The sequence below is a fragment of the Phalangium opilio genome, unplaced genomic scaffold, assembly GCF_054372755.1.
Source record: "Phalangium opilio isolate 3A_F unplaced genomic scaffold, DU_Popi_V2 ptg000369l_1, whole genome shotgun sequence".
NCBI classification, from domain to species: Eukaryota; Metazoa; Arthropoda; class Arachnida; order Opiliones; family Phalangiidae; genus Phalangium; species Phalangium opilio.
In genome coordinates this window covers 864083-891826 of record NW_028324232.1, presented here as the reverse complement: position 1 = coordinate 891826, position 27744 = coordinate 864083, and the positions used below count along the sequence as shown (strand labels likewise).

At 38.0% G+C, this 27744-nt stretch overlaps 5 protein-coding genes across 7 annotated transcripts; 4 read left to right on the top strand and 1 right to left on the bottom strand.

Moving 5' to 3' along the window:
• The first annotated feature begins 283 nt into the window (after positions 1-283).
• On the top strand, positions 284-5868 carry LOC149597201 (glucose dehydrogenase [FAD, quinone]-like). The gene is made up of 10 exons (XM_089861079.1): positions 284-422; positions 809-1002; positions 3470-3672; positions 3748-3937; positions 4001-4132; positions 4291-4412; positions 4479-4649; positions 4709-5204; positions 5270-5495; positions 5599-5868. Exons 2-10 carry the CDS (start codon positions 852-854, stop codon positions 5732-5734), a joined length of 1827 nt encoding a protein of 608 aa, XP_089717205.1. The 5' UTR covers positions 284-422; positions 809-851; the 3' UTR covers positions 5735-5868.
• Positions 5869-6364: 496 nt separating this feature from the next.
• Positions 6365-8082, bottom strand: LOC149597200 (WASH complex subunit 3-like). Its single transcript, XM_089861123.1, has 3 exons — positions 7925-8082; positions 6953-7437; positions 6365-6895 (listed from the first exon to the last, which is right to left on the bottom strand). Exons 1-3 carry the CDS (start codon positions 7973-7975, stop codon positions 6799-6801), a joined length of 633 nt encoding a protein of 210 aa, XP_089717249.1. The 5' UTR covers positions 7976-8082; the 3' UTR covers positions 6365-6798.
• Positions 8008-16045, top strand: LOC149597199 (transportin-3-like). Of its 2 annotated transcripts, none has more exons than XM_089861121.1 (13): positions 8008-8102; positions 8209-8412; positions 8489-8692; positions 8764-8907; positions 8978-9070; positions 9339-9670; positions 9740-10151; positions 10242-10467; positions 10558-10841; positions 11982-12386; positions 12461-12886; positions 14156-14268; positions 14501-16045. In XM_089861121.1, exons 2-13 carry the CDS (start codon positions 8296-8298, stop codon positions 14559-14561), a joined length of 2817 nt encoding a protein of 938 aa, XP_089717247.1. In that variant the 5' UTR covers positions 8008-8102; positions 8209-8295; the 3' UTR covers positions 14562-16045. The 2 variants fall into 2 exon arrangements, with proteins under 2 accessions (XP_089717247.1, XP_089717248.1); XM_089861122.1 differs by having other exon boundaries at positions 8014-8102; positions 8260-8412.
• Positions 16046-18695: 2650 nt separating this feature from the next.
• LOC149597198 (uncharacterized) lies at positions 18696-21861 on the top strand. The gene is made up of 6 exons (XM_089861124.1): positions 18696-19028; positions 19523-19708; positions 19799-19942; positions 20039-20173; positions 20262-20423; positions 21225-21861. Exons 2-6 carry the CDS (start codon positions 19534-19536, stop codon positions 21236-21238), a joined length of 630 nt encoding a protein of 209 aa, XP_089717250.1. The 5' UTR covers positions 18696-19028; positions 19523-19533; the 3' UTR covers positions 21239-21861.
• A 349-nt stretch (positions 21862-22210) lies between these two features.
• LOC149597197 (E3 ubiquitin-protein ligase Mdm2-like) lies at positions 22211-27668 on the top strand. 2 transcript variants are annotated; one of them, XM_089861198.1, is made up of 8 exons: positions 22211-22392; positions 22555-22656; positions 22950-23024; positions 23100-23289; positions 25451-25510; positions 25578-26011; positions 26917-27093; positions 27158-27668. In XM_089861198.1, exons 2-8 carry the CDS (start codon positions 22621-22623, stop codon positions 27485-27487), a joined length of 1302 nt encoding a protein of 433 aa, XP_089717324.1. In that variant the 5' UTR covers positions 22211-22392; positions 22555-22620; the 3' UTR covers positions 27488-27668. The 2 variants fall into 2 exon arrangements, with proteins under 2 accessions (XP_089717324.1, XP_089717325.1); XM_089861199.1 differs by lacking the exon at positions 22555-22656.
• Positions 27669-27744: the final 76 nt, after the last annotated feature.

Genomic DNA, 27744 nt, shown 5'->3' with positions numbered 1-27744 from the left:
GATGGATTTTAGTTTGGGGGGTTGTCTTTGGATGCTCTTTAGTCAAGTCAGAGAGAGTGAGAGCTGGTGAGAGTGACCCATTTCCGGGCGCTAGTAAAGTCTAGCTGGTGGTTGATAACCCGTCACAAGGCCAACCAACTTTCTTTCTTCTGCACTTTCGCTTTCAAAAGGAATTCTCTATCGCGTACGTTCTGTGTTCTCGTGGTGGTTGCTTTGGTAGAATGCGGGACAAGTTCCTCAAACGCAGCGCAGACACTCTCTAAGAATATTCCCAAGTCTTTAATTCATTTTATTTTAAATACTAATATAAACATTCGCTTTTTCGTTTAAATAACTTTTGTCGATATGGATTTTACAGTTTAAAATTGTTAAAAGTATACTAACTAACTACCGTCGAATTATTTTCAAATTTTGTTTTTAAAGTAAGTTGTTTAAGTTTCTATATTTATTTATTTTAATTTATTTTAAAACATTGTCAACAAATACATTTTGAAAGAAATTTTCACTGTGATTCAATACCCCTTAAGGCTGTTGACTTACCGTAATTAACTGCTAGACTAGACTTGTAAAATGAAAATGAACATATTTTTTTTTCTTACGGTGTAATTTATTTATTTATTTATTTACTTGTCAGTCTGCGCTGTCATTAATTAGCGGAAACTTAAGTCAAATTTAATTGTCTAATGTAGCGTGACGTTGACTCTTCATTATTTGAATAGAAAACAAACGTTTTTATTTGTTTTTCTTTGGGTAAACTCAGTCAACCTCAATTTCATCTTCTTTACAAATTTGGTAAATTTTATTTCAGGTTTTCAAACTTTAATCGGAGCGGCTGATAAATTTGAATAAAGATGGCACCGGTAGAGAAAGTGACTCGAATCGTTGGTGGTCATTGGGTCACCATGTTCATGACGTTCATGGCGCTGTCATTCATGAGGACCTACAATAACAGTCTACCCAGAACCGTCAAATCATTTGCCAAAGAATACGACTACGTCATAGGTAAGTCTTATTAATTATTACTACGTCATGCTACTAGTCTATATTCTTGTTGTTACTATGAACAGTGAAAACTATAGAGTACTGACAGTCCCTCACCTTTGACCGTAAGGGGAATTAACATTAGGTGCCGCTACTCTATTATATTCTCGATTGAATGTATTATAATTTTCAAAAGGGCAAAAATTTGAAAAGGTGTAAAATAACTTAAGTAATAGATAGCGTTTGTACTCTGTAGGGGTTCAGGAAATGGATAAAAGTTCAATTGAATTTTATTATTTTCGATATTGTTTATTGCCCGGGGCGCCCAGCCTAGCATCTTCCTCAGCATCTTTCTGCTTTTGACTTCATTACACCTTATATAGATTTAACGCGTAATGCCAATACTCGATAAATTCGATTCTACATTATTAAAATTCGACTTGAAGAAATATAGATTATTATTTACGGAAGGGTTAAAATAAACGTCCTAAAATTTGTCTTGGAGGAGCGAACATCCTCAATTTATCTCGAATAGACTTTGATATCGGTTGCCACGGAGACTAGGCAGGCCTCCATTTTATTTTTAAAATAAAATAAATATTTTTAATCTAAAGTCAACTTTGGTTTTAGAATTCGTGTACGAAGTAAGAGGTCCCTTTAGTTAAAATCCTTGAAATTTCGGGGGCCCGACCGAGAATCTCCGTTGATTCCCTCTTTATATTTATCCCTCGTTAAGTAACAAACCTTGAAAAGGGGGGTGGGGGCCAGTCCCGTTTAGCTTCTGCTTCTTCCATCCCGGTTGCCCTTGAACGTGAGTAATTCCTCGACTTCTTAAGTCCAATGTTAAACGCTTAGCGTCTGTCGGATTAACTAATTTATTATCCTCATCAATTCCGTTACGAGTATGACACTGAATAAACCAGGAAACTTTGAATAAATACTTTCACTTTCTACGCTTAAAAAGGCGCCCAAATTTTTCCTCCTTCTTTTCCCGCGCTTTAATTTCCACGTGCTGACAAACGCGGATTTTTTTTTTCATTCATGATTGCACGAGACTCCCGCTATTTTAATTCGCGCGCCAATTTTTGTTCTTTTCGCGCGCTTTAATTTGGCACGTGATGAAAAGGCGGGAATGTATTTCAATTCACGCGCCAATATTTTTGGCGCTAAATTTTATTCTTTTCGCGCGTGCTTTAATTTCCCACGGTGGAAATGTTGTATTTTAATTCACGCGCTAGCTTTTTGTTATTTGGCGCTAAAATTCTCGTGCAAATCAAATTTCTAACTTGTTCTATTTCTATAATTTAGACTATACTTTTAAAGTGTATTTAAAACGTCATTTTATTTCCTGCGGGTAGTCTATAACAGACTAAACTAAATAATTCGTTATGGAACTATGAAATGACGTACTCACTACTCAGACTTTTATGGCATAATTATAGGTGTCATTTCGAAGCCCTACAGACATTAGAGTCGTATTCTGTTTGGGTTGGACTTAATTATTCTAGGCCTAATATGTATTCAAACTCGAAGCGATTACTAGAAGTAAAATTTCTTGCGGTTGAAGACGAGATGTGTCAGTACACCTTTAGCATCAATTTCGAGTTGATTGGGGTTGTAGTAGGAGAACTTTGACTTTTAAGGCGAAAGTTGTCCATATTTTATTTCTTTTTTGAAAAATCTCCCTCCTTGACATAAATGTAGGATTGCGGGGATATTTAGGCCCGCCTAACTTTTCGGTACTGTTCAGGGTATTTCTTATTTAGTGTTAGAAGGCTGGCTTTCCCCTGCTAGGAGGTCACGTGTTCCTTTTCTCAATCTCCGATGGTATTTCGTAATAAAACAGCTGGCTACGAAATGAGAACGAACCCTAGTAACCGTCAAACCTTAATTTTCTTTTAAACAAAAATTCGACTAGATTTTTTTATACTTTATTCATAAACGGTGTTTTTTTATTTTTATTTTATATTTCTCCACGACCCCTTTATTTATGGCAAATTAACCTTACAAATCATTGAGGTTAAAAGAGAATTTGTCAATTTTTCCCACCAATTTTGAACAATTTTACAAATTTTATAACAATTTATATTATATTATAGTATAGTTTAACCGGTTTTGTAGAATAATCTCTTTTATGGCCACGCGGTTTTCATATCTGGCGGGAAAACACCGAGCTAGTTTTAATTAAAATTTCGAAAGGAAGCGCGTGATTGGTTGGAATTGCGCGTGCAACATCAGGAAATTCTCGCGCTTTTTTCTGAACACGTGGGTTTTACCCTTTTTTTTTTTTAAAATAAAAAATTAACCTGCACGTGCTCGGAATTCCTATTAGTTTCGCGCCGGTTTTATTTTATAAGATCCTATACCGATGGACGGGCTTGGAAAGGGTTGATTTCCCGTTGAGGAAACTAGTTTTTCACGATCTTTCCAAGGTTGTATTAATAGCCCGGAAGTTGGTAAATAATTTTTAACGTTTTTAAACCTGTAGTGGGTGCTGGTTCGGCCGGTGCAACTGTAGCCAATCGTCTCAGCGAAGACCCCGCCATCAGAGTGCTTCTTCTGGAAGCCGGAGGTCAACCCGATCTGGTCAGCGAGGTCCCTCTAATGGCCGCCGAGTTACAGACTACCTACTTGGACTGGGGATACTTTACCGAACCCCAAGAATTTGCTTGCCAAGGAATGGTCGAAAAAGTAAATACAGACGAGATACCAGAAGTTCGTAAACTAAAGTGGGCTAAAAAAACAAACAATTATTTAATTTTGCAGCGCAGTCGATGGCCCAGGGGGAAAGTACTAGGCGGTTCAAGTGTCCTCAATTACATGTTGTATGTCAGGGGTAACCCTAAGGACTACGATTCGTGGGCCGAAACTGGTTCTCCCGGTTGGAGTTGGAAAGAAGTCCTTCCGTACTTCATCAAGTCCGAAGATAACAGAGATCCGGACATTGTGAAGAATGGCAAGTACTTTCTAAAAAGATGTCACGAAGATTCTGGTTGTACTTAGATACGTTTAATTACAGGTTACCATGGTGTCGGGGGTCCGTTAACGGTGGAAACTGCCCCGTATTCTTCGCAACTGGCGCACGCCTTCGTAGAAGCGGGAAAACTCTTGGGATATCCTAATGTGGACATCAACGGTCCCACACAGACAGGTAGACTCAGGCATGTAGGGAACATTTCATAGGCGACCTATCCCTTTTCACCTTTCAACCTAGCTTTGGCGGCATCTGTCTCTATAGGACACGGTCATTTTCAACCCCAAAAAATTGTTTCGAAATCTGGCTGATCAGCTTGTCTTAAATATTTGTAGGTTTCACGCTACCTCAAGGTACCATTCGAAACGGTCATCGTTGTAGTACGGCCAAAGCTTATTTAGCTAGCGCTAGGGACAGACGGAACTTGGATATTGTCACCGAAGCTATGGTCACCAGAGTAAGTTCATTTAGGCCTAATGGACTTTAACTTTCAATTCTTTTTTAATTACGCGTGCTAATTTAGATCTTATTTGATGAGAGAAAACGGGCTGTGGGTGTCCAGTTTGACCACGATGGTCTGAGTCACGTCGTCAATGCTAGGAAAGAGGTCATCATGGCCGCTGGAGCCATTAATACACCTCAATTACTTATGTTGTCCGGAGTGGGGCCAAAAGAACATTTAGAACAGTTTGACGTATGTCATCTTCTTCTTGACCTTTAGTTGATCTTTCTGTAAATTTATTGTCCTATCAGATTCCAGTTATCGCGGACCTACCGGTTGGTCTTAATCTAATGGACCACGTGGGTCCCGGAGGAGTCCATTTTACCATCAACGACACTGTCTCGATCGTTCCAACTCGTTTAACCGAAATGGAATACATGTTCAACTTCTTCAAGAACGGTAAAGGTCCTTGGTCGATTCTGGGCGGCGTCGAAGGTCTTGCATTCGTCAAGACCAAGTACGTTAACCAATCGGAAGACTTTCCCGATATGGAGTTTCATTTCATATCGGCCACGCCCTCCTCGGACGCCGGAATCACCATCAAAAGAGTGGCTGGTATCACCGACGAGGTCTTCAACGAATTGTACGAACCGTATCGTCTACAGGACACTTTCTCTTTCTACCCCGTCCTGTTGAGGCCCGAAAGCCGAGGATTTGTCAAATTAAAGTCGGCCAATCCTTACGATAAACCCCTTATAGACCCCAAGTACTTTTCCAGTCATCAGGACCTTCTCACAGTCGTAGAAGGTAACACGATTCAATTACTCTCAGTACTAGAATCGCGGTACTTAACCGTACGCGTCATTGGTTAGGTATGAAAATCGCTATCAAAGTTGGTTTGGCGGAACCATTTCAAAAATGGGGTGTCCGCTTGTTCGACCCCATGATGCCCGGATGCGAAGATTACAAACCAAAATGGGGCGACGAATACTTGGCCTGCGTCGCCAGGAGTATCACGGCCACTACTTATCATCCTTCCGGTACTTGCAAGATGGGTGACATTAATGACCCAACCACGGTAGTCGATCCTGAACTAAGGTAAGACGCGAAAATCTCCTTTGGATTCGCGGCGTGCTCCTTCGCAGTTTGAAATGGGTACACTTTATTCTGATTGGTCTTTCGATTTCAATGACGTCTGTAGGATAAAGGGCCTATCAGCGATTCGAGTGGTGGACGCTTCCATCATGCCGACGATAGTGTCTGGCAACACTAACGCTCCCGTCATAATGGTGGCGGAGAAAGCGGCTGACTTAATACGCCAAATCAAAAGCGTTTAAACTAATTTTAGGACAAATACACGCGTGCAAGAATGGCAGGCAGCAGTCGCCATGACACTTTAAGCTACTCAATCAAAAACCATTCATTCTAGAAAACCGGTTTTTCTAAGAAATGAACACGTCATCATCATTCATTAATGTAAAACATCATCACCCCCATGTTTAATAAATTGTCTTATAGGAAAAACATCGTAACTTTGTGCAATTTTGCTCTAGAGATACGTCGTATTCGCCCCAAGGTTAATAAATTATCTTATAGGAAAAACGTCGTAACTTAGTCCAATTTTGCAAAAAAAAAGATACGTGGTTTTTGCCCCGAGTTATATTAAAATAGGCCTATTCTGTCTTGTAGGAAAAACGTCGTAACTTTGTCCAATTTTGCTAAAAAGATACGTGGTTTTGACCCGAGTTATATTAAAATAGGCCTATTGTCTTGTAGGAAAAACGTCGTAACTTTGTCCAATTTTGTTAAAAAGATACGTGGTTTTTGCCCCGAGTTATATTAAAATAGGCCTATTGTCTTGTAGGAAAAACGTCGTAACTGCCCAATTTTGCTAAAAAGATACGTGGTTTTTGCCCCGAGTTATATTAATTAAAATAGGCCTAAAAATTAAGATTAATTAGAACGAATTTTTATTTTTTAAGTAACGTAAATTTTATTTCAAACATTTTTTTTGTAACATCGACTAGACTTGGAAAAACTTTCAAAAAAATTTCTTTTTGTTTTTTTTTTCAAAATTTCCAAAGTTAGTAATATATTTTAAATTTTAGCAAAGTTAATTTAATTAGCATAATGTTATTTGCAATTAATACAGTTCGTTTTTTTTTTGCAAAATTAGTTTCAATATTTGAAACTCCCTGGACCCAACTTTAATTAGATTAATTTAATTAACAGAAGAAAAATTAATGACATTAATTAATTAATTAAAGAAATAATTAGAAATGGAATGAATGGGGGATGAAACTTTGATTGTCAATTTGTAGGTTGACAATTCTAATCTCCTTAAATATTTTAAATTTTGGCATTAAGTTAATTAATTACAATTAATTATAATTAATTACAATTAATCACTAAATTCACTGGAATCATCAGAATTCTCATCACTGGGAGGAGATTCAATTTTAGAAGATGGAGAATCTGGTGAGATATCATCAGGTTTACTGCAGAAAAAATTAAGTTTAAACACTTAATCTTAATCATAATTAAACTTAACTTACTCCAATATATTTGCATCAACCCCTTCTGAGGTCATTTTAAGTTTAACAGCACCAGGAGGAACTCCCATGCTGACCATTTTAAAATACTTTGCGTATCGCGGATCTTTAGAGTAAGTGGTTCCTGTGGCATTCTCCTTAACTTCCTCCGTAATTTGAACTTGTACAGGTGGAGGGGGAGGTGGCGCTGGTGCCTCGGTGGAAGGAGACCCTCCAGAAGTTGGTGGTGGAGGCTGTTCCTGAGGTGGCACCACATTATTTGTACTCGGAGGAGATGTTTCACTTTCCAGATAGACATTTTCCAAACCAGGTATGGAGGCTAACTTATTTTCTAGGACGCAGATTGAGGCCTCCAATCGTTGAATTCGTTGTAACATATCCTCCAGTTTGCCATCGCAAACAGTGGCGAAATTATTTAGGAATGATGTGGTTTCAATTAGGAAATGGTTTAAAAAAGCTAGGGTACGTTTTTGGTGAATAGGTCCAACCTTTAGAGACAGAATAAAAGAAAAATACACTCTCATTAAGGTTGGTGGGCTTGGAAGGGACACTAATCTACGTTTTATAATAAATAATAAAATAATTTTAGTTATTTTAAGTTAACAAACATTAAACATACAGAACTAATGCCATAACTATTTAATTCTTCTTGGCAACACGAAATTTCACTGTTTTCCACATATTGAAATGCCCCGAATTTAATTAAAAGGGTAAAGTTAATTAATTTAATCGTTAAATAAGTGCCCGCGTTAATTTTCATGATGATTATCGCCTTTAATCAAGTTACACCCTCAAAATAAAATCCAAATTTTGATTTTTGATGGAAAAATATGGCCAAGGCTTAACGAAAAAATAAGTTTAATCCTAATTTTCTTTAAATTAAAGCGGTTTTAAGATACGTATTTTGAAAGGGGGTCTTTTAGGGACGTATATAAATAAATTTTAAATTAATTGGGATTAAAATAAACGTCAAACCTTGGTATAATCCACTCCGGGTCCTACGAGAGGTAATCCATCCGAATCCATGGCGACTTCTTTTTTGAACTTTGATTTTATTTCCAGCCCCGTGATTGGTGGAAACTCGTGACCCCATCCGCCACGATTTAATGGTGGCCGCAATCTCGAAAATTCCCGCTAACTAAATTATTTTTGGGTAAGTTAAGTTCGCGTTAATCTAATTTAATCATAATTAACTAGAGAATTAAGAAATTAAATATCGAGGATCTTTTTTAACGGAAACGAATAAAATTTCGTTGCAGACTAATTTAAATAAGGCTAAAAATATTTAATAAAAAAATTATTCGACCAAGGCTTATGGAATAAAATTCAATGCCATCATCGCTATCATGGAGTCAAGCCCGACCTTGGAAACGGTCTGCCAGGCCATCAACACACTTTATCACGACCCCAACCCTGTTGAAAAGGAGAAGGCATCCTTGTGGCTCGGAAATCTACAAAGATCAGTTAGTTCTTAAATACTAATCCTGGAATAAATCCCTGTTCTTTGGAGGTACTTATTCCACTATCCTGGTAACCTAGGTCTTTGCATGGAAGATAGCGGACTCGTTACTGCAACAAAGCTTTGGTTTGGAGTCCTGTTACTTCGCGGCTCAAACAATGAGAACGAAAATCCAATTTGCCTTTCACGAACTTCCACCGGACTCTTACTTTTCCCTCAGGGACTCCCTTTTAGACCATCTATCCAAAGTCAATGAGGAAACGGCCTCCGTCATTGTGACCCAAGTATATCTTAACCCCCTCGTTAATTTCAAGTCCTAGGCCTAATTAATAATTATTTAATTAATTAATTTCAGTTAAGTTTAGCATTAGCTGACTTAATTCTTCAAATGGGCGGTTGGAAAACGCCAATTCAAGATGTGATAACCCGTTTTGGAACCAACGGTGGTACCCAGAATCTACAAGTACTATTAGAAGTCCTACACGTTTTACCTGAAGAGGTCGCTACTTAATTAATTAGTTTTAATTAATCTCCAGGGGGTGTTAATTAATTAATTAAGTTAATTGTAGATTGGAAGTCGAGCTTTAAGATTGGGTGAGGCTAGAAGGAAAGAAATTACCGATTCCCTTAAAGAAGTGTCTGCCCAAGTTATACACATATTGGTACTAATTAAAGATTTAAGTACTTATCAGCGCCACCTACCCATAGCGGCGACTTTGAGAACTACTTTAATCGGAAAGCCAATCAGATGTCGCTAAAATCTGGTGACGTCATTTTTGGTAAGACCCGGCAGTGACGTCACCAGATTTTAGCGACATCTGATTGGCTTTCCGATTACAGTAGTTCTCAAAGTCGCCGCTATGGGTAGGTGGCGCTGATCAGGAATAAGCTACGCTAATTGCAGTACAGTAATTATTTTGGTGATAACAGAAAGGTTGTTTGTTGAGCGCGTCTCAATGCAAAGAGGAGTCAAAGATCCAGACGCGAGTTTTCCGATGTTTGGGTAGTTGGATGTCCTTGGGGGCAGTGCCTCCTGGAAGGGACCCGCATTTGGAGGACATCGTCAAAGTGGTCTTCTTCTGTCTGGTCAGTCCCTCAACAGGAGGTACTCTTCACGAGGCCGCCACCAATTGCGTCTGCAGCGCACTGATCCTCATTGAGGACACCGAACACTACCAAGAGTTGAGTCATCTCTTGACGCACGGCGTCTATTCCCTCGTGGACTCTTATCATTTGGCAGTTGCCCAAGAAGATCCCGATAAGTAATAAGACTCGGAAGACTTGACCAGGACCAAGAAGAACGTAAAAAAACCTAATTACTTACATTTCAGAGCCACAAACTTCTGCAGAATCTTTACCGAACTCTCGGAATCTCTATTGGACACGATGTTATTCAACCCTGGTCAAGGATTGGGTAACCTGCACTCTTTGGAGTTGCTGTTGACGTGTGTGGGTCATCATGACTTTGAGATTGCCGAGATCACCTTCAATGTCTGGTACCGTCTCTCGGAAGGACTTTACAAGGAGAACAATGAGAATCTGAATAAGATTTTCCAACCTTACGTACAACGACTTATCTTGGCTTTGACCCGTCATTGCGAGATTGAACCGGACAATGAAGGGATTCCTGATGAGAACGACGACTTTGGAGAGTTTAGACAAAGAGCCACTGACCTCATCAGGGACATTGTCTACATTGTCGGCTCCGTCAATTGCTTCAAACAAATGTTCGAGAATTTAAAGGTATGTGTCAGTGTGTCCATTATGACGTCATCATCATCATTGGGGGGGAAGGCACAGTTTAAAAATGGGATGGACCTTTTTGGTGGTTAGAACAATGGTTGCTCAAGGACAAATTGGAACACGGCGGAAGCGTCGCTGTTCGTCATGGCGGCTGTGGCCAAGAACATTATCCCTGAAGAACGGGAGACTGTTCCTTTGGTCATCCACATGATATTCAGTTTGACCCCCGGGACGACCAGGTTGGCCTTCCGCTATACTTCCATCAGACTCTTGGGGGAACTCTGCGAGTGGATTGAGAAACATTCCGAATATTTAGGTAAGTACTGTCCATTCCTCAAGGTCCTCTTTCCTTCCACAGCCATCTTGAAATTGGGGGGTGGGGCGTTTCTTTGGATGGTGGGGACAGATCCCGTTTTGAATTGGTTGTTGAGTGGTCTGCAAGAGCCGGCCTTGGCCAGTATTTCGGCTATCGCCTTGCAGAATATCTGCAATAGTTGCAGGAAACAGATGAGCAGCCATTTTGAGGGACTCCTTCAAATTATCAAAGCCATTGATCAATTCTCCATCAGTAATGACGCCGCCTTGAAACTTATCAAAGGAACCTCTCACATTCTTATTCATATCCCCGAGGAAAGCTTCACTGAAGCACTCAGACAAATGTGCCAAGCGCAAACAACTCCTTTACTTCAGGTAAGCACTCGCTTTTCGTCCACTTATTGGCGTCGCGTACTTATTTGGAGGGACATAACTCGGATTCTATAAGAGATACGGGGATGTCCTTTGAGTATGTTATAGTCCTAATTGTCCTCTACACGAGGATACTAAATATGTGGGGTTTCAATAATTAATGGCCGAGTAATTAAGCAAAATGTTCATTAACATCGTCTCCATAGCGTTAACATGGGCTTATTGGCGTCGCGTACTTATTTGGAGGGACGTAACTCGGGTTCTATAACAGATGCGGGGATGTCCTTTGAGTATGTTATAGTCCTAATTGTCCTCTACACGAGGATACTAAATATGTGGGGTTTCAATAATTAATGGCCGAGTAATTAAGCAAAATGTTCATTAACATGGTCTCCATAGCGTTAACGTGGGCTTATTGGCGTCGCGTACTTATTTGAAGGCCCATAACTCGGGTTCTATAAGAGATGCGGGGATGTCCTTTGAGTATGTTATAGCCCTAATTGTCCTCTACACAAGGATACTAAATATGTTTGGTTTCAATAATTAATGGCCGAGTAATTAAGAAAAATATTCATTAACATTCGCGCCATTGGATTAACATGGGCTTATTTGAAATTCTCTTTGGAGGCTCATAACTCCGGTTCTATATGAGATACTTTGAAGTCCTTTGAATATGTTATAGTCCCATTTGTCCCCTTTCCAACTATATTAAAAACTTGCGGTTACAACAATTAGGGCCAGAGTAATTAAGCAAAATGTTCATTAACATTCGCGCCATAGGATTAACACGGGACTTATTTACACGAAACCTTTTTTCTCTGGTTCTATAAGAGATACGGGGATGTCCTTTGAATATGTTATAGTCCCATGTGTCCCCTTTCCAACCATATTAAAAACTTGCGGTTACAACAATTAGGGCCAGAGTAATTAAGCAAAATGTTCATTAACACGGGGCTTATGGGCTTATTTACACGGAACCTTTTAACTCTGGTTCTATAAGAGATACGGTGATGTCCTTTGAATATGTTATAGTCCCATTTGTCCCCTTTCCAACCATATTAAAAACTTGCGGTTACAACAATTAGGGCCAGAGTAGTTTCGCGAATTAGCCCAAAGTATGACGTGTCCCCATATATTGTTCAGATCCTAAAAGCAGCGGAAAACTGCAAAGAAGGCAGCAAACCCGACCCGACGATGTATTTGGACCGTATCGCGGCCATTTTCCGGGCCAACCCGGCCGGTTCGGTCCCTCATAACCAGGCGCAACATTGCCAACTGGTTGTGGGCGAGATCTGGCCCGTTTTATCCAAAGCCTGCGAAACGTACCAGGGGGATTCGCGCGTGGTCGAGCGATGTTGTCGCAGTATCAGATTCGTAGTCAGGAGTGTCAGCAAGCATTCCTTGCCACTCTTGGAACCCCTGGTCACTCAGATGGTCAGTCTTTATCAAATACACCATCATTCCTGTTTCCTGTACTTGGGAAGCGTCCTGGTTGACGAATACGGGTCCGAACCCGGGTGCGTTCAAGGACTGGTTGAAATGTTTCAGGTAAGTCCTCCCTTGAGTCCTTGACGCGCGTTTCCTCTTAGCGCGTGACGTGTGACGTCTTTTCGTTTAAACAGGCGTTTTGCGGTCCCACTTTTCAACTTCTAAATGGCCATAATGGTCTCAGGGACAACCCGGACGTGGTTGACGACTTGTTTAGGTTGTGTTCGCGTCTTTTGCAACGATGTCCCACCCCTTTCTTGCGCGCTCCTACCATGGAAGCTTTGTTTCAATGCGCTTTGGCTTCTTCCTCTATCGACCATCGCGAAGTCAGTTCCTCCGTCATGAAGTTCTTCTACGACATATTGAGGGCGGGTCGACAACACCATCAAGTTGAAAGCGTTCATTTCGCGGATAGCGCCACTTTAGTTCGCGCCTTGATTGAGAAACAGGGACAGACGCTGGTCTCGACTCTCATCTACGCGTCAGTCTTTAATCTAAGCACTTATATGTTGCCTGATGTCGCTGATGTCATTTACGAACTGTTGCAGTTTGATAAACAGGTAATTATTATTCAATGTTCCTTATCCAGTAATTAAATTAATTATCCTTAATTTAAGCCTAAATTGAATAAATTAATTATCCTTAATTTAAGCCTAAATTGAATAAATTAATTATCCTTAATTTAAGCCTAAATTGAATAAATTAATTATCCTTAATTTAAGCCTAAATTGAATAAATTAATTATCCTTAATTTAAGCCTAAATTGAATAAATTAATTATCCTTAATTTAAGCCTAAATTGAATAAATTAATTATCCTTAATTTAAGCCTAAATTGAATTAAGGATAATTATCCTTAATTTAAGCCTAAATAGAATAAATTAATTATCCTTAATTTAAGCCTAAATTGAATTAAGGATAATTATCCTTAATTTAAGCCTAAATTGAATAAATTAATTATCCTTAATTTAAGCCTAAATAGAATAAATTAATTATCCTTAATTTAAGCCTAAATTGAATTAAGGATAATTATCCTTAATTTAAGCCTAAATAGAATAAATTAATTATCCTTAATTTAAGCCTAAATTGAATTAAGGATAATTATCCTTAATTTAAGCCTAAATTGAATAAATTAATTATCCTTAATTTAAGCCTAAATTGAATAAATTAATTATCCTTAATTTAAGCCTAAATTGAATTAAGGATAATTATCCTTAATTTAAGCCTAAATAGAATAAATTAATTATCCTTAATTTAAGCCTAAATTGAATTAAGGATAATTATCCTTAATTTAAGCCTAAATTGAATAAATTAATTATCCTTAATTTAAGCCTAAATTGAATTAAGGATAATTATCCTTAATTTAAGCCTAAATTGAATAAATTAATTATCCTTAATTTAAGCCTAAATTGAATAAATTAATTATCCTTAATTTAAGCCTAAATTGAATTAAGGATAATTATCCTTAATTTAAGCCTAAATAGAATAAATTAATTATCCTTAATTTAAACCTAAATAGAATAAATTAATTATCCTTAATTTAAGCCTAAATTGAATAAATTAATTATCCTTAATTTAAGCCTAAATTGAATAAATTAATTATCCTTAATTTAAGCCTAAATTGATTAAATTAATTATCCTTAATTTAAGCCTAAATTGAATAAATTAATTATCCTTAATTTAAGCCTAAATTGAATAAATTAATTATCCTTAATTTAAGCCTAAATTGAATAAATTAATTATCCTTAATTTAAGCCTAAATTGAAACAGCCTGAATTTACTAATTGAGCGCGAATGTTTGTTGTTGTTGTTGTTGTTGTTTATTTGTTAGAAAATGTGCGTGTGGCTCCAAGAAGCATTGCGCGCATTTTTGAATCAGAATACGGGGACAACTTTGAAGGCGTCTCCCGAACAGTTGGCGGAATTCCATTCAAACGTCATAAGGTACTGTAGCCATTTTTCTTTTCATTTGGGGCGTGGTCACGTTTTTAGCCAATCATTCGTTCATTTCCGCCATCTTTCTTTGCGCAATCTTTGCACCCGTTTTCATCCCCAGAGTTTTTGTTGCGCCTGATTTATTTGCGCACTTATTGGTCATACTTTTTTTGGTTTTTCAACTTTTACAAATTCGTCATAAGATAAATTTTTGTGACAAATTTGTTATTTCAATTTTTAGCGCTCAACATGAAAAAACGGTCTCAATGTGTCTTCGCGAATTCGCCCGATTATATCGATGAGACTTTATTTAATTTTAAAAAATAATTAATTAATTAAATAAATAAACAAAAAAAATTAGATGCCCCCCCCCCCACCTCCTTTAAAATAAATTGCAATCTTGGAAAGGGCTGAATTCCTATAAATTTTCTATGGAAATTCGGTACCTTTCAAGATTGCAATGCAACACTCTCCCCCCACCCTCCTTAAAATAAATTGCAATCTTGGAAAGGACTAAATTCCTATGATGTTTCTATGGAAAATCGGTACCTTTTCAGATTGCAATGCAACACTCTCCCCTCCCTTCTCCCCCCCCCTCCTTTAAAAAATTGCAATCTTGGAAAGGACTAATTTCCTATGATGTTTCTATGGAAATTCGGTACCTTTCAAGATTGCAATGCAACACTCTCCCTCTCTTCTCCCCCCCCCACCCTTCCCTCCTTTAAAAAACAAAAATTGCAATCTTGGAAAGGACTAAATTCCTATGATGTTTCTATGGAAAATCGGTACCTTTTAAGATTGCAATGCAACACTCTCCCCTCCCTTCTCCCCCCCCTCCTTTAAAAAATTGCAATCTTGGAAAGGACTAATTTCCTATGATGTTTCTATGGAAATTCGGTACCTTTCAAGATTGCAATGCAACACTCTCCCTCTCTTCTCCCCCCCCCACCCTTCCCTCCTTTAAAAAACAAAAATTGCAATCTTGGAAAGGACCAAGTTCCTATGATGTTTCTATGGAAAATCGGTACCTTTCAAGATTGCAACACTCCCCCCCCTCTCCCTTCTTTGGAAAATTTTTTCCAAACCAAAAAAAATGTAAGAATTTAAATTTTAAAATTATAAAACAAAAAACAACAAGAAGTTTGTTTTTTAACGTAAAAAACAATTTAAAAAGAAACAAAGTTTGGTTTCTTTTGTTTTTTTTTCTTTGTGCAAATGTTTAAAATGGTGTCGATATTTTTAATACGTCAACAAAAAAGAACAATCCAACGAGTGAATGTTTACTGTGTAAAAAAAATAACAAACAAACAAATACGAGAAATTTTAAGAAAGAAAAAAAAACATTTCTTGCTGCGTCAAAGTGTGTTTGTTTATCCAAAAACATTTAGGTTTTTTTTTTGGTTTAATTATTTTTAAACCATTGTACAGAAAATGTAAAAGAAATGTGAAGGTCAATCAATATCTCTCTAATTAAATAGACTAATTAGCCTAATTAATAAATTAATTAGCGGAGTTAATTAGCAATTTCTTAAAATAAATATTTAAAACAAGTGAAATTTTAAATATTTCTTTGAGAATTTAAATAAAATCAATTTAGGAAACCAAATTTTAGGTTATATTAATTAATTAATTAATGCACAATACTTAAAGAGATACAAACAACAACTAAAAACCTTCGCCTTAAAAAAAAAGTATAATTCAAAATTATGGAAAATTTTGTTTTTTGAAATTTTCTTGTCACATCACTTTTCTGATGTCCTAATAAATTTTTTAATTATAAATTTAATTTTTAGGGTCTTATCGTGACACTATCCCTTCAATTTTATAATCACGGTTGGTACTTACTTTATATTGACTTTGGGTTCAAGGGGTTAGATGCCGGAGGAAGGGGGGAGGGGTTGAAGTTTGTAATACACCTGAAAAATCGATGGATTTACGCGTATTTTTATGGTAGCCCCTGGTGGGTAACTTTCGGGTTGAACACCGGAGTGCGGCGCGTAAAACATTTCTACAGGGGCCATAGAGTTAACAAGGGGATGGAAACCCCTGAATGTCGGCTTTACCCGCAAACATCCTTGGAAATATTAAATTATGTTTTTTAATGGACCATTTTGACAAATTTACGAGCTACCTCTTCCCCGCCTTTGATAGTATTAAAAATAGTTTCAAATAGTAATTATTTCAAAGTTAGACTACGTTAAGCTGCGGTTTTCAGTCAAAATTGGGGAAGGGGGGGGGGGGGTTTGTAGCGCGTGCTGGTCGATATCACTTTGCAGTAAAGTGGAAGGCAGCGTGACCTTGATTTCTCCCTTTTCTTTCAGTCAGTCTTAGTACGACTGGTTGTCATAGCAACCGTTTCTATAAAAGTCACGAGATCTGCCTCGCTCCACTCGAAAGCGCGAGATCTTTTTATTTTTTATTTTTAATATATACGTTGTAGTCAAGGGTAGTTGACAGCGCGTGCAAAGGCGTTTTAAGCCTCGCTCTTTAGTTAGATTTTGGACAAGTTTGATAGTCAACCCCTGGGAAATTTCTCGACTTGTCAGATTGTCATTGGCGATATTAGAAGTAATGAAGGGAGCTTAGGGGGACGGGGAAAATGGAGGGAAGCCCCGGGGAAAGGCGTCTATGCCTTTGCACGTATTGCGTCCATTCTGTTAAATATTCCGTGTCGACTTGAGTGAGTGAAATTCTTTTTTCTTAAACTTTTTGTTTGACAGAACTCGAGATGCAATAGAGAAATACGTCATATTGGCTCTTTCTAAATTTGCATATTTAATCTTCCGACGTCAGGGGTGGGGTACAGCAAATACTATGCCCCCCCCCGCTAGATTTTAATATTATTCGGATTTAATAAGCGTATATTTCTCCGAGATGGCATTAAGCGGTATTTAGCGTAGGTAGAAGACCGGTAAGCTGCAAATTTCACCATCGTCGAACTGTACGAGTCTAAGCGCAATTTTTGCATTCCCATGGCAACTGAAACCTTACCAGACTGTTTTTGATCTCAGTAGATAAGCCAATCCTCCCGCGTTTCCCACTAAAAATAGACCGCATCCAAGATGTTTTCAACGCGAAAATAATATCAGAGAGGTCAAATCTAGGGTCACGTCATTCTTCTTCTTCCCCGTTTATAGACGACATCCGCGTGGCGGCAGCTCTGCCTTAAAATTAAGCGGACCCATTTTTTTTAACTCGTAATTAATTAGGCAATTAAAAAAAGTCAAGTCAACGTTCCCATTAAATTAATTTCTAGACGAATGCGCTTTTTTAAAGGCGACGTGAAAGTGGTGGAACCTCGACTGCCGTTCCCGCTTTCGTTCATTAAGGAAAGCGAATCGTGTCACTGTCACTTTAAATACGTCTTAACGAGTAATTAATTGCTCTTTAAGGAAAAAATTCCAGAGTTTCGGCAACGAAAGAGACTGGACACTTGCCATAAATATTTCCTATAAAGTATGCCAGAAGTGGATTTAATTTCAAAGTAGGCGACCCCTCCGCGCTCGTGCTTTTCATATTTTGACCATATATTATTTTCCCAACGTTACTCGTCACTAACAGAAAGGAAACGAACGCCGCTTCTTAGCCTTTAATAGTACTGTCAACTTAAGATTGACTAATATATAAAAAAAATATAAATACATCGCGCGCGCGTGAGCAACATATATTCTTTCCCGACGTTACTTGTCCCTAAGAAAAGGGAAACGAACGCAGCTTCAAAGCCTTTAATAGTACTGTCAACTAAAGATTGACTAATATATATATAAAAAAAATATAAATGCATCACTCGCGCGTGAACACCATATATTCTTTCCCGACGTTACTTGTCCCTAAGAAAAGGGAAACGAACGCAGCCTCTTAGCCTTTCATAGTACAGTCGATAAAAGATTGAATGACGGTAACGTTGTTTTTTAGTCCTAGTATTGGAGCGCGGGAGAAATGATCGGTTTCCATGGGAACGGAGCTAGGAATGGAGATATGGTAGGGAAACCCTTGGTAGTTTTTAATCTGGATTTTCATCAATAGCAACGTCCTGGGAGTAATATCCAATGGGGAGAAAGACGCGCGGGTGGGATTGTGGGAAGGGGGGAGGGGTTAGAAGGGAGTAATAAGATCCGGGCCCGAATACCACAAGCACAACGGCTGCTGTTGTAAGAATAAAGATGAAGGATCAAGATGGAATAGAAACGTCATCCACGCTTTCTAAAGGGAACGCGACACGTTTTTAAAGGGACATTGGCATAAAAACACTAGCATGTTTTTTCAAAGGGAACGTGAACTGTAAATAGGCCAGTTTAAGGAACATTTAATAGTCCCTTTGAAGGGGGAAGGGGGGGGTTTCTGTCTTCGACGCTAGGGGGAAGGGGAGGGGGGTTAGAAGGTTCGTAAGCCTGGATGTCTAGCCAGCCAGTAAGGTTTTCATCTCGAGCTTGGTTCCTAAACCTAACCTCGGGTCGGGTCGGTCTAGTCTAGTCGGAAAGGCGTACTTCGTCAACGGGAAACTCTCTCATTCTGTTTAGGCTAGAAGATATTTATTTGGGAGTGAATTTGTGGCCCTGGAATATCATCCGTCAAGACAGACATCCGTTGGGAACATCTGGGAAGCGTTAGTTCGGTGACGACGAAAGTCGAGTCGAGCCAAGGAAAAAATAGTTGCGTTCTGGACGAAGAACCGTGAGGCTGCAGCCCCAACACCATTTTTAGATCGTCTTAGTCCTAGTCCTCGGATTGTAAGAGTCCTTTTCTCACCAGGAATTATCCGCAGAAAGGTTATTTGCAATTTTTATTAATCTTTGTACGTTTTTCTCAATGAAAACTGGGTCGCTGTAGCCTTTGAGGCGCTTGGAGGTGACCTATTTCCAAAATATCCAAGAAATTTATAGTGTTTGAGGGGTTTAGAAGCGCCATATTCGTAGACCGTCTCAAAGGTATCAGGGTTAAAATAAGGTAGTGCTTTTATAGTATATGAGGGGCTTGGAAGGCACGTGAAAGATGCTAGGTCGGGTTGGGTCGGGTTCCATCTTTGTTATGAGTGTAGTTTGACGGCGATATAGAAGTTGAGAAGCTTATAAATGAGCGAGGTCTGTGAAGCGCCTCAAAGAGTATAATATAAGCGTTTAAAATCGCGTCAGATTTTTGGTCAAACTTACCTTAAAGTTAATTGTTACCTATTGTGTTTTAAAGAATCGGTCTTCAAAAGGGCCACGACTTCATTTTGTTGGGGTTTTTTTTTATGCTAAAACTGACCACTCTGTTTTGTCAGTTGTTGGTCAGATGGCTCGCAACTCATTATCGTTTTGGGTCAGCACCTTTTTGGTGTTTTCCATCTTGATGGTCATCGGGACATTGGGACGTCAAGAGGAACGGTCTTCTCCTTACTCGTCTTATCGCGAATCCGAGCACGAAGTCGTCTTTAGAGAAACCAGAGAAGCTAAAGGCAAAAGCAGAGGTATAATTCAATGTCCCGGGTTGACCTTTTGAACCCGCTGATGTCTGAGAGAGAGAAGCTCTTAAAATTCGTTTACATTCGCGTACGCAGTTCAATCTTCGGAGTGTCGTTACAAGAAGGGTCCTTGGGCTGATTGCGACGGTGTCTCCAACACCCAGACAAGGTCATTGACCCTAAAGAGAGGAGACGCTACTTGCCCCCAAAATAAGATCATTACCAAGAAATGCAAAAAGGGTCAGTTGCCCCTTCGGTTGTGGTTGTGGTTGTCCCCCTACCAAATTCGAATTTAGGCTAGGACCTTGGTCAAATTTTGTCTCCATTCTGGTACAGCTTGTCGTTACGAAAAGGGTCAATGGAGCGAATGTCAAACGGGATCCAGGACTAGAGTGGACAAATTAAAGTCCAAATCTGATTCGGCCTGCGAAGCCACCAAAACCATCACCAAGCAGTGCAAAAACACCAATGGTAAATTTTGTTATTTATTTATTCATTTGATGAATGACAATTAAGGATCGGGTTTAATTAATTAATTGTTTGGGGTCATTTTTGATAGCGGGAGCGAATTGTAGATACGAACGCAACGTTTCGTGGAGCGACTGCGACCCGGGCACGGGAAAGAAGTCAAAGGTCATGAGATTAACGGAAGGGTCAGCCACGGAATGCGCCCCCTCTAAGACACTCGAAAAGAATTGCAGGAAAGGAAAAGGAGGGAAAAGTAAGTTCGTGGATATTAAATTTGTACGTGATACTATCGTCCCAAGTTTAGATATTTATTTTTTGCAACGAACCCTTCTAAGATAATAAATAAGAAAACAAAATCCATTAAAACCACTAACTTTTCGTTTTTTCGTTTTTGCTTTTTGACCAAAGTGCATTTGCCATTTATTTTTATTGCTTTTCAATGTTTTTGTCAAGTATTTAATAGCTAATACAGTTAAAGGCGGGAAGAACGTAAATTAAAAGTATCTCCGCCGCCTCTATCTTTATTGGTTCGATTTCAATGAACAATTTTTCTGGTTTTTCATTCCATTCCACTTTTTAATCTTTTTATTTTACGTTTGTACGTTTGTCCTTCCCCTCCTCTTTTTACAAGCCGATTCCTCGCTCGTGATTGGTTGAAATGTGACTCGTTTAAAGGGATAGTGTATCGTTTCCCCCCCAAAGTCTCCTTTAAAGGGATAGTGTATCGTTTCCCCCCCAAAGTCTCCTTTAAAGGGATAGTGTATCGTTTCCCCCCAAAGTCTCCTTTAAAGGGATAGTGTATCGTTTCCCCCCCGAAGTCTCCTTTAAAGTTATAGTGTATCGTTTCCCCGAAGTCTCCTTTAAAGGGATAGTGTATCGTTTCCCCATAGTCTCCTTTAAAGGGATAGTGTATCGTTCCCCCCCCCGAAGTCTCCTTTAAAGGGATAGTGTATCGTTTCCCCGAAGTCCCTTTTAAAGGGGTACTTTCCTGAATCGATCCATTTAAGAGTCCCTTTTCAACTTCTTCGTAAGAAAAAAAAAATTATATTTGCAGGTGATGACGATTAAAGGGACGTGACGTCAGCACAGTAAACAAAATTACCTGAAAAACAAAACAAACAAACAAACAAACAAACAAAACTTCCAAGTGATAAACTCTTTTTCAATATCAGCGTTTATTTTAAATTACGTTAAATTTAATATTAATCATTAATTAATGGGGTAGGATACTCGCTCGTTTTTCCCAATTTTTGAAGATATAGTGACGTACCCCTCGTTTACCAATTACTTCGCGGTCCAATTACGACGACATTATCGTAAAATTATTTAGGGATCAATTTATTGTCAGACGAAATTTAAAAGGAGTCTGATTGGTTGTTTACTTCCCGGTTATTCGTTTCCCTCGTGACGTCATCTCGTACGTAACGTACGTCACTTTGGAATATATCTACTACGCGTAATGATTGAACAATATCCGTGTATTTTTTTTCCTGATTTCTTTCATCAATTTGATTGGTTTATTTCGGGGTGCTTTCGCGTGACGTCATTTTTGTATTTGTTTTGAATTCGGTGTTTGTCATTTTAATTAATTAATTTTAATAATTATCTAATTAATTATTGAGAAAGAAAGTGCCAAGTTTTACTCTTTTTTTTAATGTCTAAAAATAAATACATTTTTTCCCCTTTTTAAATTGTTTTCAGATGTTTCTATTCCTTTTATAAATTTCTTTGCCAATTCCAGGAAATCCGCTAGCCTTCTATAGCCTAAACTTGCCCGAACCAGTCACCACCTCCGTTCATTTTATAACAATTAATAGGTAAAAGAGTGAGGAGCCATTGAAACCTAACGCGGATCATTATGAACTTACCGCGGCTCTATTCTCTATTAAATAAGATAGACTGAACAATCCGTATTCAAATTAGCTGGCTTGACGCCTCGTGATTGGAGAACGCCCCGTTGGCAAGAATTTACAGCGGTGGGGTCTTGGGAAGGGGAATTTTTGTTTGAAACATTTTTTCGGGCCATTTCGGACCCGTTTATGTCACCAAACGCATTTGACACCAGTTAAACTCTTCATTAGTTAAATTTCCCTGTCAATTAACGTATTTAATCTTGAGAAACAGTTAAATTTAAGTCATTTACGGTTAAGCCTTGGACTAAATAAATTTCGGAATCAGGTTGGAATTTTGGATTGAAAGAAGCAAGTTTGGTTATGTTAAAGGTAATACATCTTTTCTTTGATTCGTTTTAATTACTAATGACGTTTGGAGGTATGTTTTTAATTGGTTTAATTAGATTTAAGCTAGTTTAGAATTAAATTTGGGAGTGGATTTGACTCTACTCTAGTTAGGAGGCGTTAGCTATTAATTTGAATTATTTTCAGATTGGTTACTTTTTTGGCGTCTTTTTTGTGTTGTGGTCGTTAATTACAACATCTAATTAATTAACGATGGCCAGTCCTAATCCAGAACCAACTGGCAACCTTGTAAGTGCAAAAGAAACCACAGAGTTTCTTGGTAAAATCATAAAATGGGCAACTATAACTTTACACGGGTTATAGACTAATGGCACCCCATGTTAATTCCCCATAGAGCTTAATACAGTCAAAGGCAGAGGGCTGCCATTACTGTTATAGTTTCCAAGGTTAAATAGTAAAATTTGTTTTTAATTACTTTAATTACGATTAAATTAATTGTAAACAAAGTTTCTCTTGGGTTTTTAAATGAAACATTCGGATATTTATTATAAGAATGTTTGTTTCCCAATCTTTGTTTTCAGTTTTGGTTAAAACCGGATTTTTTTGAATGTTTGAAAACAGTTGGGGTGACGGAGAATCGGCTGACAGTTAAAGAGGTTCATATTTAGTTTTAGTTTAATTTTAATTTTAAAGAAGGTTGTAGTTAATTAGTTATAATTAAATAATTATAGATAATTGAGGCTATGAATAAATATATTCTGGCCAATAAATTATTCAATGTTAATGATCCAATGCCACCAAAGACCTTTTATCTCGGGGATAATCCGTTGGCCAAAGTTTTGGGGGTCAAACAATTCACGGTTCCTGAGTTAAGAAGACTTTTACCTTATCAGATTATTGCCTTAACCAATAAAAACAATGGTGAATTTGTTTTTTTTTTAAATAATTAAGTTAATGTTTAATAATTAATTATTAATGTTAAATAATTAAGTTAATGTTTAATAATTAATTATTAATGTTAAATAATTAAGTTAATGTTTAATAATTAATTATTAATGTTAAATAATTAATTATTAATGTTAAATAATTAACTGTTAATGTTAAATAATTAATTATTAATGTTAAATAATTAACTGTTAATGTTAAATAATTAATTGTTAATGTTAAATAATTAATTGTTAATGTTAAATAATTAATTGTTAATGTTAAATAATTAGGGGTGTGCGGGTACCCGATACCCGAAGATTACCCGTTCGGGTATCGGGTCGGGTACCCGCCCCGATACCCGACAATGAGTTTTCCAACTATCCGAAACTACTCGGGTAGTAAAAAATACTCCCCCCATTACCCGTGTCAAGCTGAAACAGGTTGTCGGGTTATTCGCGGGTAGAAAAATAGGAATCAGAGGTGAAAGGGGTACCCACTGTCCAGTTTAGAATGAATCGGAATTCTTAAGAATGACGAAATGCCCGGAAACACTGTTTCAAAGTGAAATATAGTTCACATAAGGTGGTAGTTTCTTTCTGAGAAAGACTAGAATCACCGCACGCAGCGCGACACACCTATATCACAGGGCTGATACTAAGTCACTTTTTTTAAATTCGGTTATTAAAAGTCACTTTTCCAAAAATAAGTTACTATTTGTCACTTTTTTTGGATTTTTAAGTCTTTCGGTGTTATTTATCTTCTCGACCACAACGTTAAACGTTATATATTTGACTGTATGACGGTTTAAACGCAAAAATAGCGAGATCACAGTTGATCAAACCCCAAAAATCGTGGAGCTCGCTTCACTCGCTCAGCAAATGTTTAACTTATTATTTAAAATTAATGTAATTTAAATTAATGTTTTGTTTTTGATTTAAAACGACATCGATTACTTTACATTCTGTGCTGTGCTCCAAAATAGTTTAATTGAATTTCGCCGTAGACCTTTTATGAGGTGACCTTTCCTTTGACTGGAAATATCTAAGACCATATATTGGGCTTAATTACGAGTCTGACCTTTAAAATATCTTTAATTATAGCAAATAATTATGAAAATCGGTCATCTCTGAAAACATTTCATTTCAAGTGGCCTTTTTTATAGCTTAATTTGCCCCTATTTAGTCACTTTTTGCTTGCTATTTCGAAATTAATTAGTCACTAATTCAACTAAAATTGAGCGTATGAGTGAGTATCAGCCCTGATATCATCCCAATGCCAGTATTCTGTGTTGAAATAAGACTAAGAGCTAAGAAGTAAGCGGAACCAAAAGTTAGAGAAAGCATCAAAAAGAAATAAATTAAAAAAGATAATACATTGAAGAACCTAGAATTGAGATATAACTGTAAAAATATTGTACTTAAGGGAGTTTTTGAAGGAAGTATCTATTTATTTAACCCTAATTATCCGAAAAACATTTGGGTACCCACCCCGATAACTATTCGTCTTAACTTTTAATACCCGACTGTTACCCGACAACCATTTTTCGGCTAAGCCTAATTACCCGAATACCCGACAAAAATTCGGGTACCCGCCCCGATACCCGAAAACAATATTTTTGATTACCCGAACCCGATTCGAAATTGAAAAATCACTACCCGCACACCCCTATAAATAATTAATTGTTAATGTTAAATAATTAATTGTTAATGTTAAATAATTAATTGTTAATGTTAAATAATTAATTGTTAATGTTAAATAATTAATTGTTAATGTTAAATAATTAATTGTTAATGTTCAATAATTAATTGTTAATGTTCAATAATTAATTATTAATGTTTAATAATTAATTATTAATGTTTAATAATTAATTATTAATATTCAATTAATTAATTATTAATATTCAATTAATTATTAATATTCAATTAATTAATTATTAATATTCAATTAATTAATTATTAATATTCAATTAATTAATTATTAATTATTAATATTCAATTAATTAATTATTAATTATTAATATTCAATTAATTAATTATTAATTATTAATATTCAATTAATTAATTATTAATGTTCAATAATTAATTATTAATTATTAATGTTCAATAATTAATTAATTAATTAAGTTGATTAATCTTTAATTAAATAATGATTTCAGTACAAAACACGCAAGCCAACAATACCGAGGACAAAAATGCATTAAAAAGAAAACTTAATGGTCAATAATTAATTTTAGCATTAAATTTAATTGGGATTAAATTTAAATTAACGCGATTAAATTGTAGAGGAGGGAGAGGGGACGGCGGAGAACAAAAAGGCGCGCGAAGAAACAGTCCAATTGTACAAATATGGGACGTTTTTGTATCCTTACCGAGGAAAGTATGAAAGTGGGGAAGAAACTGATTACAGTGTCCAGAGTTTTGAAACCGAATGCGTCCGAGATTCGGGGGATGACGTGCTGCTTTATGACGGGACGCTGACCATTGAGGAGTATCATAGAGCGCGAAATAATATCCCTTCATCTAGTGATGACGACGAAGCTGGAATTGAATTTGAAGTGCAATCAGTGTCAAGTTTAAGTGCAGGATGCAGTGACACCAGTAGCGACGAAGAGGACATTGTTTGCGCCGCTCTAATCATCGCCAAGGACGATAGTGATAAAGCATTCTGGGCTGATGAATCCGACGAAGATACGCCCGACTCGGAGTTGACTTTGGCTGTAAGTGCATGGTTTCCAACTGGAAAAACAATTTCCAAAGTCGCTGTCGCGTCCCCAGAGTCGCTGTCGCGTCCCCAGAGTCGCTGTCGCGTCCCCAGAGTCGCTGTCGCGTCCCCAGAGTCGCTGTCGCGTCCCCAGAGTCGCTGTCGCGTCCCCAGAGTCGCTGTCGCGTTTTCAGGGTCGCTGTCGCGTTTTCAGGGTCGCTGTCGCGTTTCCAGAGTCGCTGCCGCGTCCCCAGGGTATCTGACGCGTTTCCAGGGTATCTGACGCGTTTCCAGGGTATCTGACGCGTTTCCAGGGTATCTGTCGCGTTTCCAGGGTATCTGTCGCGTTTCCAGGGTATCTGTCGCGTTTCCAGGGTATCTGTCGCGTTTCCAGGGTATCTGTCGCGTTTCCAGGGTATCTGTCGCGTTTCCAGGGTATCTGTCGCGTTTCCAGGGTATCTGTCGCGTTTCCAGGGTATCTGTCGCGATCCCAGGGTATCTGTCGCGATCCCAGAGTCGCTGTCGAGTCCCCAGAGTCGCTGCCGCGTCCCCAGGGTATCTGACGCGTCCCCAGGGTATCTGACGCGTCCCCAGGGTATCTGACACGTCCCCAGGGTATCTGACGCGTTTCCAGGGTATCTGTCGCGTTTCCAGGGTATCTGTCGCGTTTCCAGGGTATCTGTCGCGTTTCCAGGGTATCTGTCGCGTTTCCAGGGTATCTGTCGCGTTTCCAGGGTATCTGTCGCGATCCCAGAGTCGCTGTCGAGTCCCCATAGTCGCTGTCGCGTTTCCAGGGTCGCTGTCGCGTTTCCAGAGTCGCTGTCGCGCCCCCAGAGTCGCTGTCGAGCCCCCAGAGTCCCATAGTCCCTACACTCGCTTTAAAATGTTGACTAACAGTCCTATTTCTTTTTGTCTTTTTAGGATAAATGGTCGTGCAATCATTGTGGTAGTTTTAATGAACCAGTGTACAGATACTGCCAAAGATGTTGGGACATGAGAATACATTGGTTACCCGAGAAAAACAAACATCACCCGCCTAATAATCTCAAAAAGAAACCGCGAAAACCAGTTGGAAAAGTTCTCCCCTTTATTAAGCAGGTAAGAATCTCGAGCCAAGGCTTAAGAGAACTTCGTTATAACGTTGTTCTTCTCGATTGTTAAGTCGTCACAAAGTTGTGAAGGTGACTCGTCTTTTGAGACGCAAAGTTCGCAACCCTCAACGTCACAAGAATCCCTTAAATTGGCCAGTTCCTCGCAAGATTCTTGCTGCGAGAAGTTGCCCTCTCGCGATTTAAACGAATCCTCTAATGGCGAGCAAAAATGCCCAATTTGCCATTTGAACCCTAAAACGGGAATATTTTTACATGGCAAAACTTCGCATCAATATTGCTGTTACAAATGCGCAAAGATAATACAAAAGTCGAGGCAAACTTGCCCCGTTTGTCGTCGACCTATTAGCCGCGTGGCTAGAAACTTTCTAGTTTTGTCCTAAGCCTTGTTCCAATATACCCTGACCCCCTACTGTATATAGTTTAAGCCTAAACTCTTCTTATGTATATATTTTTCATTATTTGTATATTTAGGCTTATTTCGTTTCTCTGTAATTTTTCTCTATTATTTCTTGTTAATTTCAAGGTGAGTAGAAATAAACTTCAATAAAATTTATTACAAAATTGTGGAATTTATTTCAATCAACGTGTCGTTAGGCTTAACACATTGCCGCCATTTTATGTCAACGTGTCGTTAGGC

What these genes read in the sequence shown, in the direction of transcription:
- LOC149597201 (XM_089861079.1), top strand. Translation starts at nt 852, where the DNA reads ATGGCACCGGTAGAGAAAGTGACTCGAATCGTTGGTGGTCATTGGGTC. An exon ending in CAACGGTCCCACACAGACAG is followed by an intron (nt 4,133 to 4,290) that starts GTAGACTCAGGC and finishes AAATATTTGTAG; the next exon opens with GTTTCACGCTACCTCAAGGT. An exon ending in GTAGTCGATCCTGAACTAAG is followed by an intron (nt 5,496 to 5,598) that starts GTAAGACGCGAA and finishes TGACGTCTGTAG; the next exon opens with GATAAAGGGCCTATCAGCGA.
- LOC149597200 (XM_089861123.1), bottom strand. Translation starts at nt 7,975, where the DNA reads ATGGATTCGGATGGATTACCTCTCGTAGGACCCGGAGTGGATTATACC. An exon ending in CCGGAGTGGATTATACCAAG is followed by an intron (nt 7,438 to 7,924) that starts GTTTGACGTTTA and finishes CTGTCTCTAAAG; the next exon opens with GTTGGACCTATTCACCAAAA. An exon ending in GTTGATGCAAATATATTGGA is followed by an intron (nt 6,896 to 6,952) that starts GTAAGTTAAGTT and finishes TTTTTTCTGCAG; the next exon opens with TAAACCTGATGATATCTCAC.
- LOC149597199 (XM_089861121.1), top strand. Translation starts at nt 8,296, where the DNA reads ATGGAGTCAAGCCCGACCTTGGAAACGGTCTGCCAGGCCATCAACACA. An exon ending in CCTCCGTCATTGTGACCCAA is followed by an intron (nt 8,693 to 8,763) that starts GTATATCTTAAC and finishes AATTAATTTCAG; the next exon opens with TTAAGTTTAGCATTAGCTGA. An exon ending in GACTGGTTGAAATGTTTCAG is followed by an intron (nt 12,387 to 12,460) that starts GTAAGTCCTCCC and finishes TCGTTTAAACAG; the next exon opens with GCGTTTTGCGGTCCCACTTT.
- LOC149597198 (XM_089861124.1), top strand. Translation starts at nt 19,534, where the DNA reads ATGGCTCGCAACTCATTATCGTTTTGGGTCAGCACCTTTTTGGTGTTT. An exon ending in AGCTAAAGGCAAAAGCAGAG is followed by an intron (nt 19,709 to 19,798) that starts GTATAATTCAAT and finishes TCGCGTACGCAG; the next exon opens with TTCAATCTTCGGAGTGTCGT. An exon ending in GCAGTGCAAAAACACCAATG is followed by an intron (nt 20,174 to 20,261) that starts GTAAATTTTGTT and finishes CATTTTTGATAG; the next exon opens with CGGGAGCGAATTGTAGATAC.
- LOC149597197 (XM_089861198.1), top strand. Translation starts at nt 22,621, where the DNA reads ATGGCCAGTCCTAATCCAGAACCAACTGGCAACCTT. An exon ending in CAGAACCAACTGGCAACCTT is followed by an intron (nt 22,657 to 22,949) that starts GTAAGTGCAAAA and finishes CTTTGTTTTCAG; the next exon opens with TTTTGGTTAAAACCGGATTT. An exon ending in TTCTCCCCTTTATTAAGCAG is followed by an intron (nt 27,094 to 27,157) that starts GTAAGAATCTCG and finishes TCGATTGTTAAG; the next exon opens with TCGTCACAAAGTTGTGAAGG.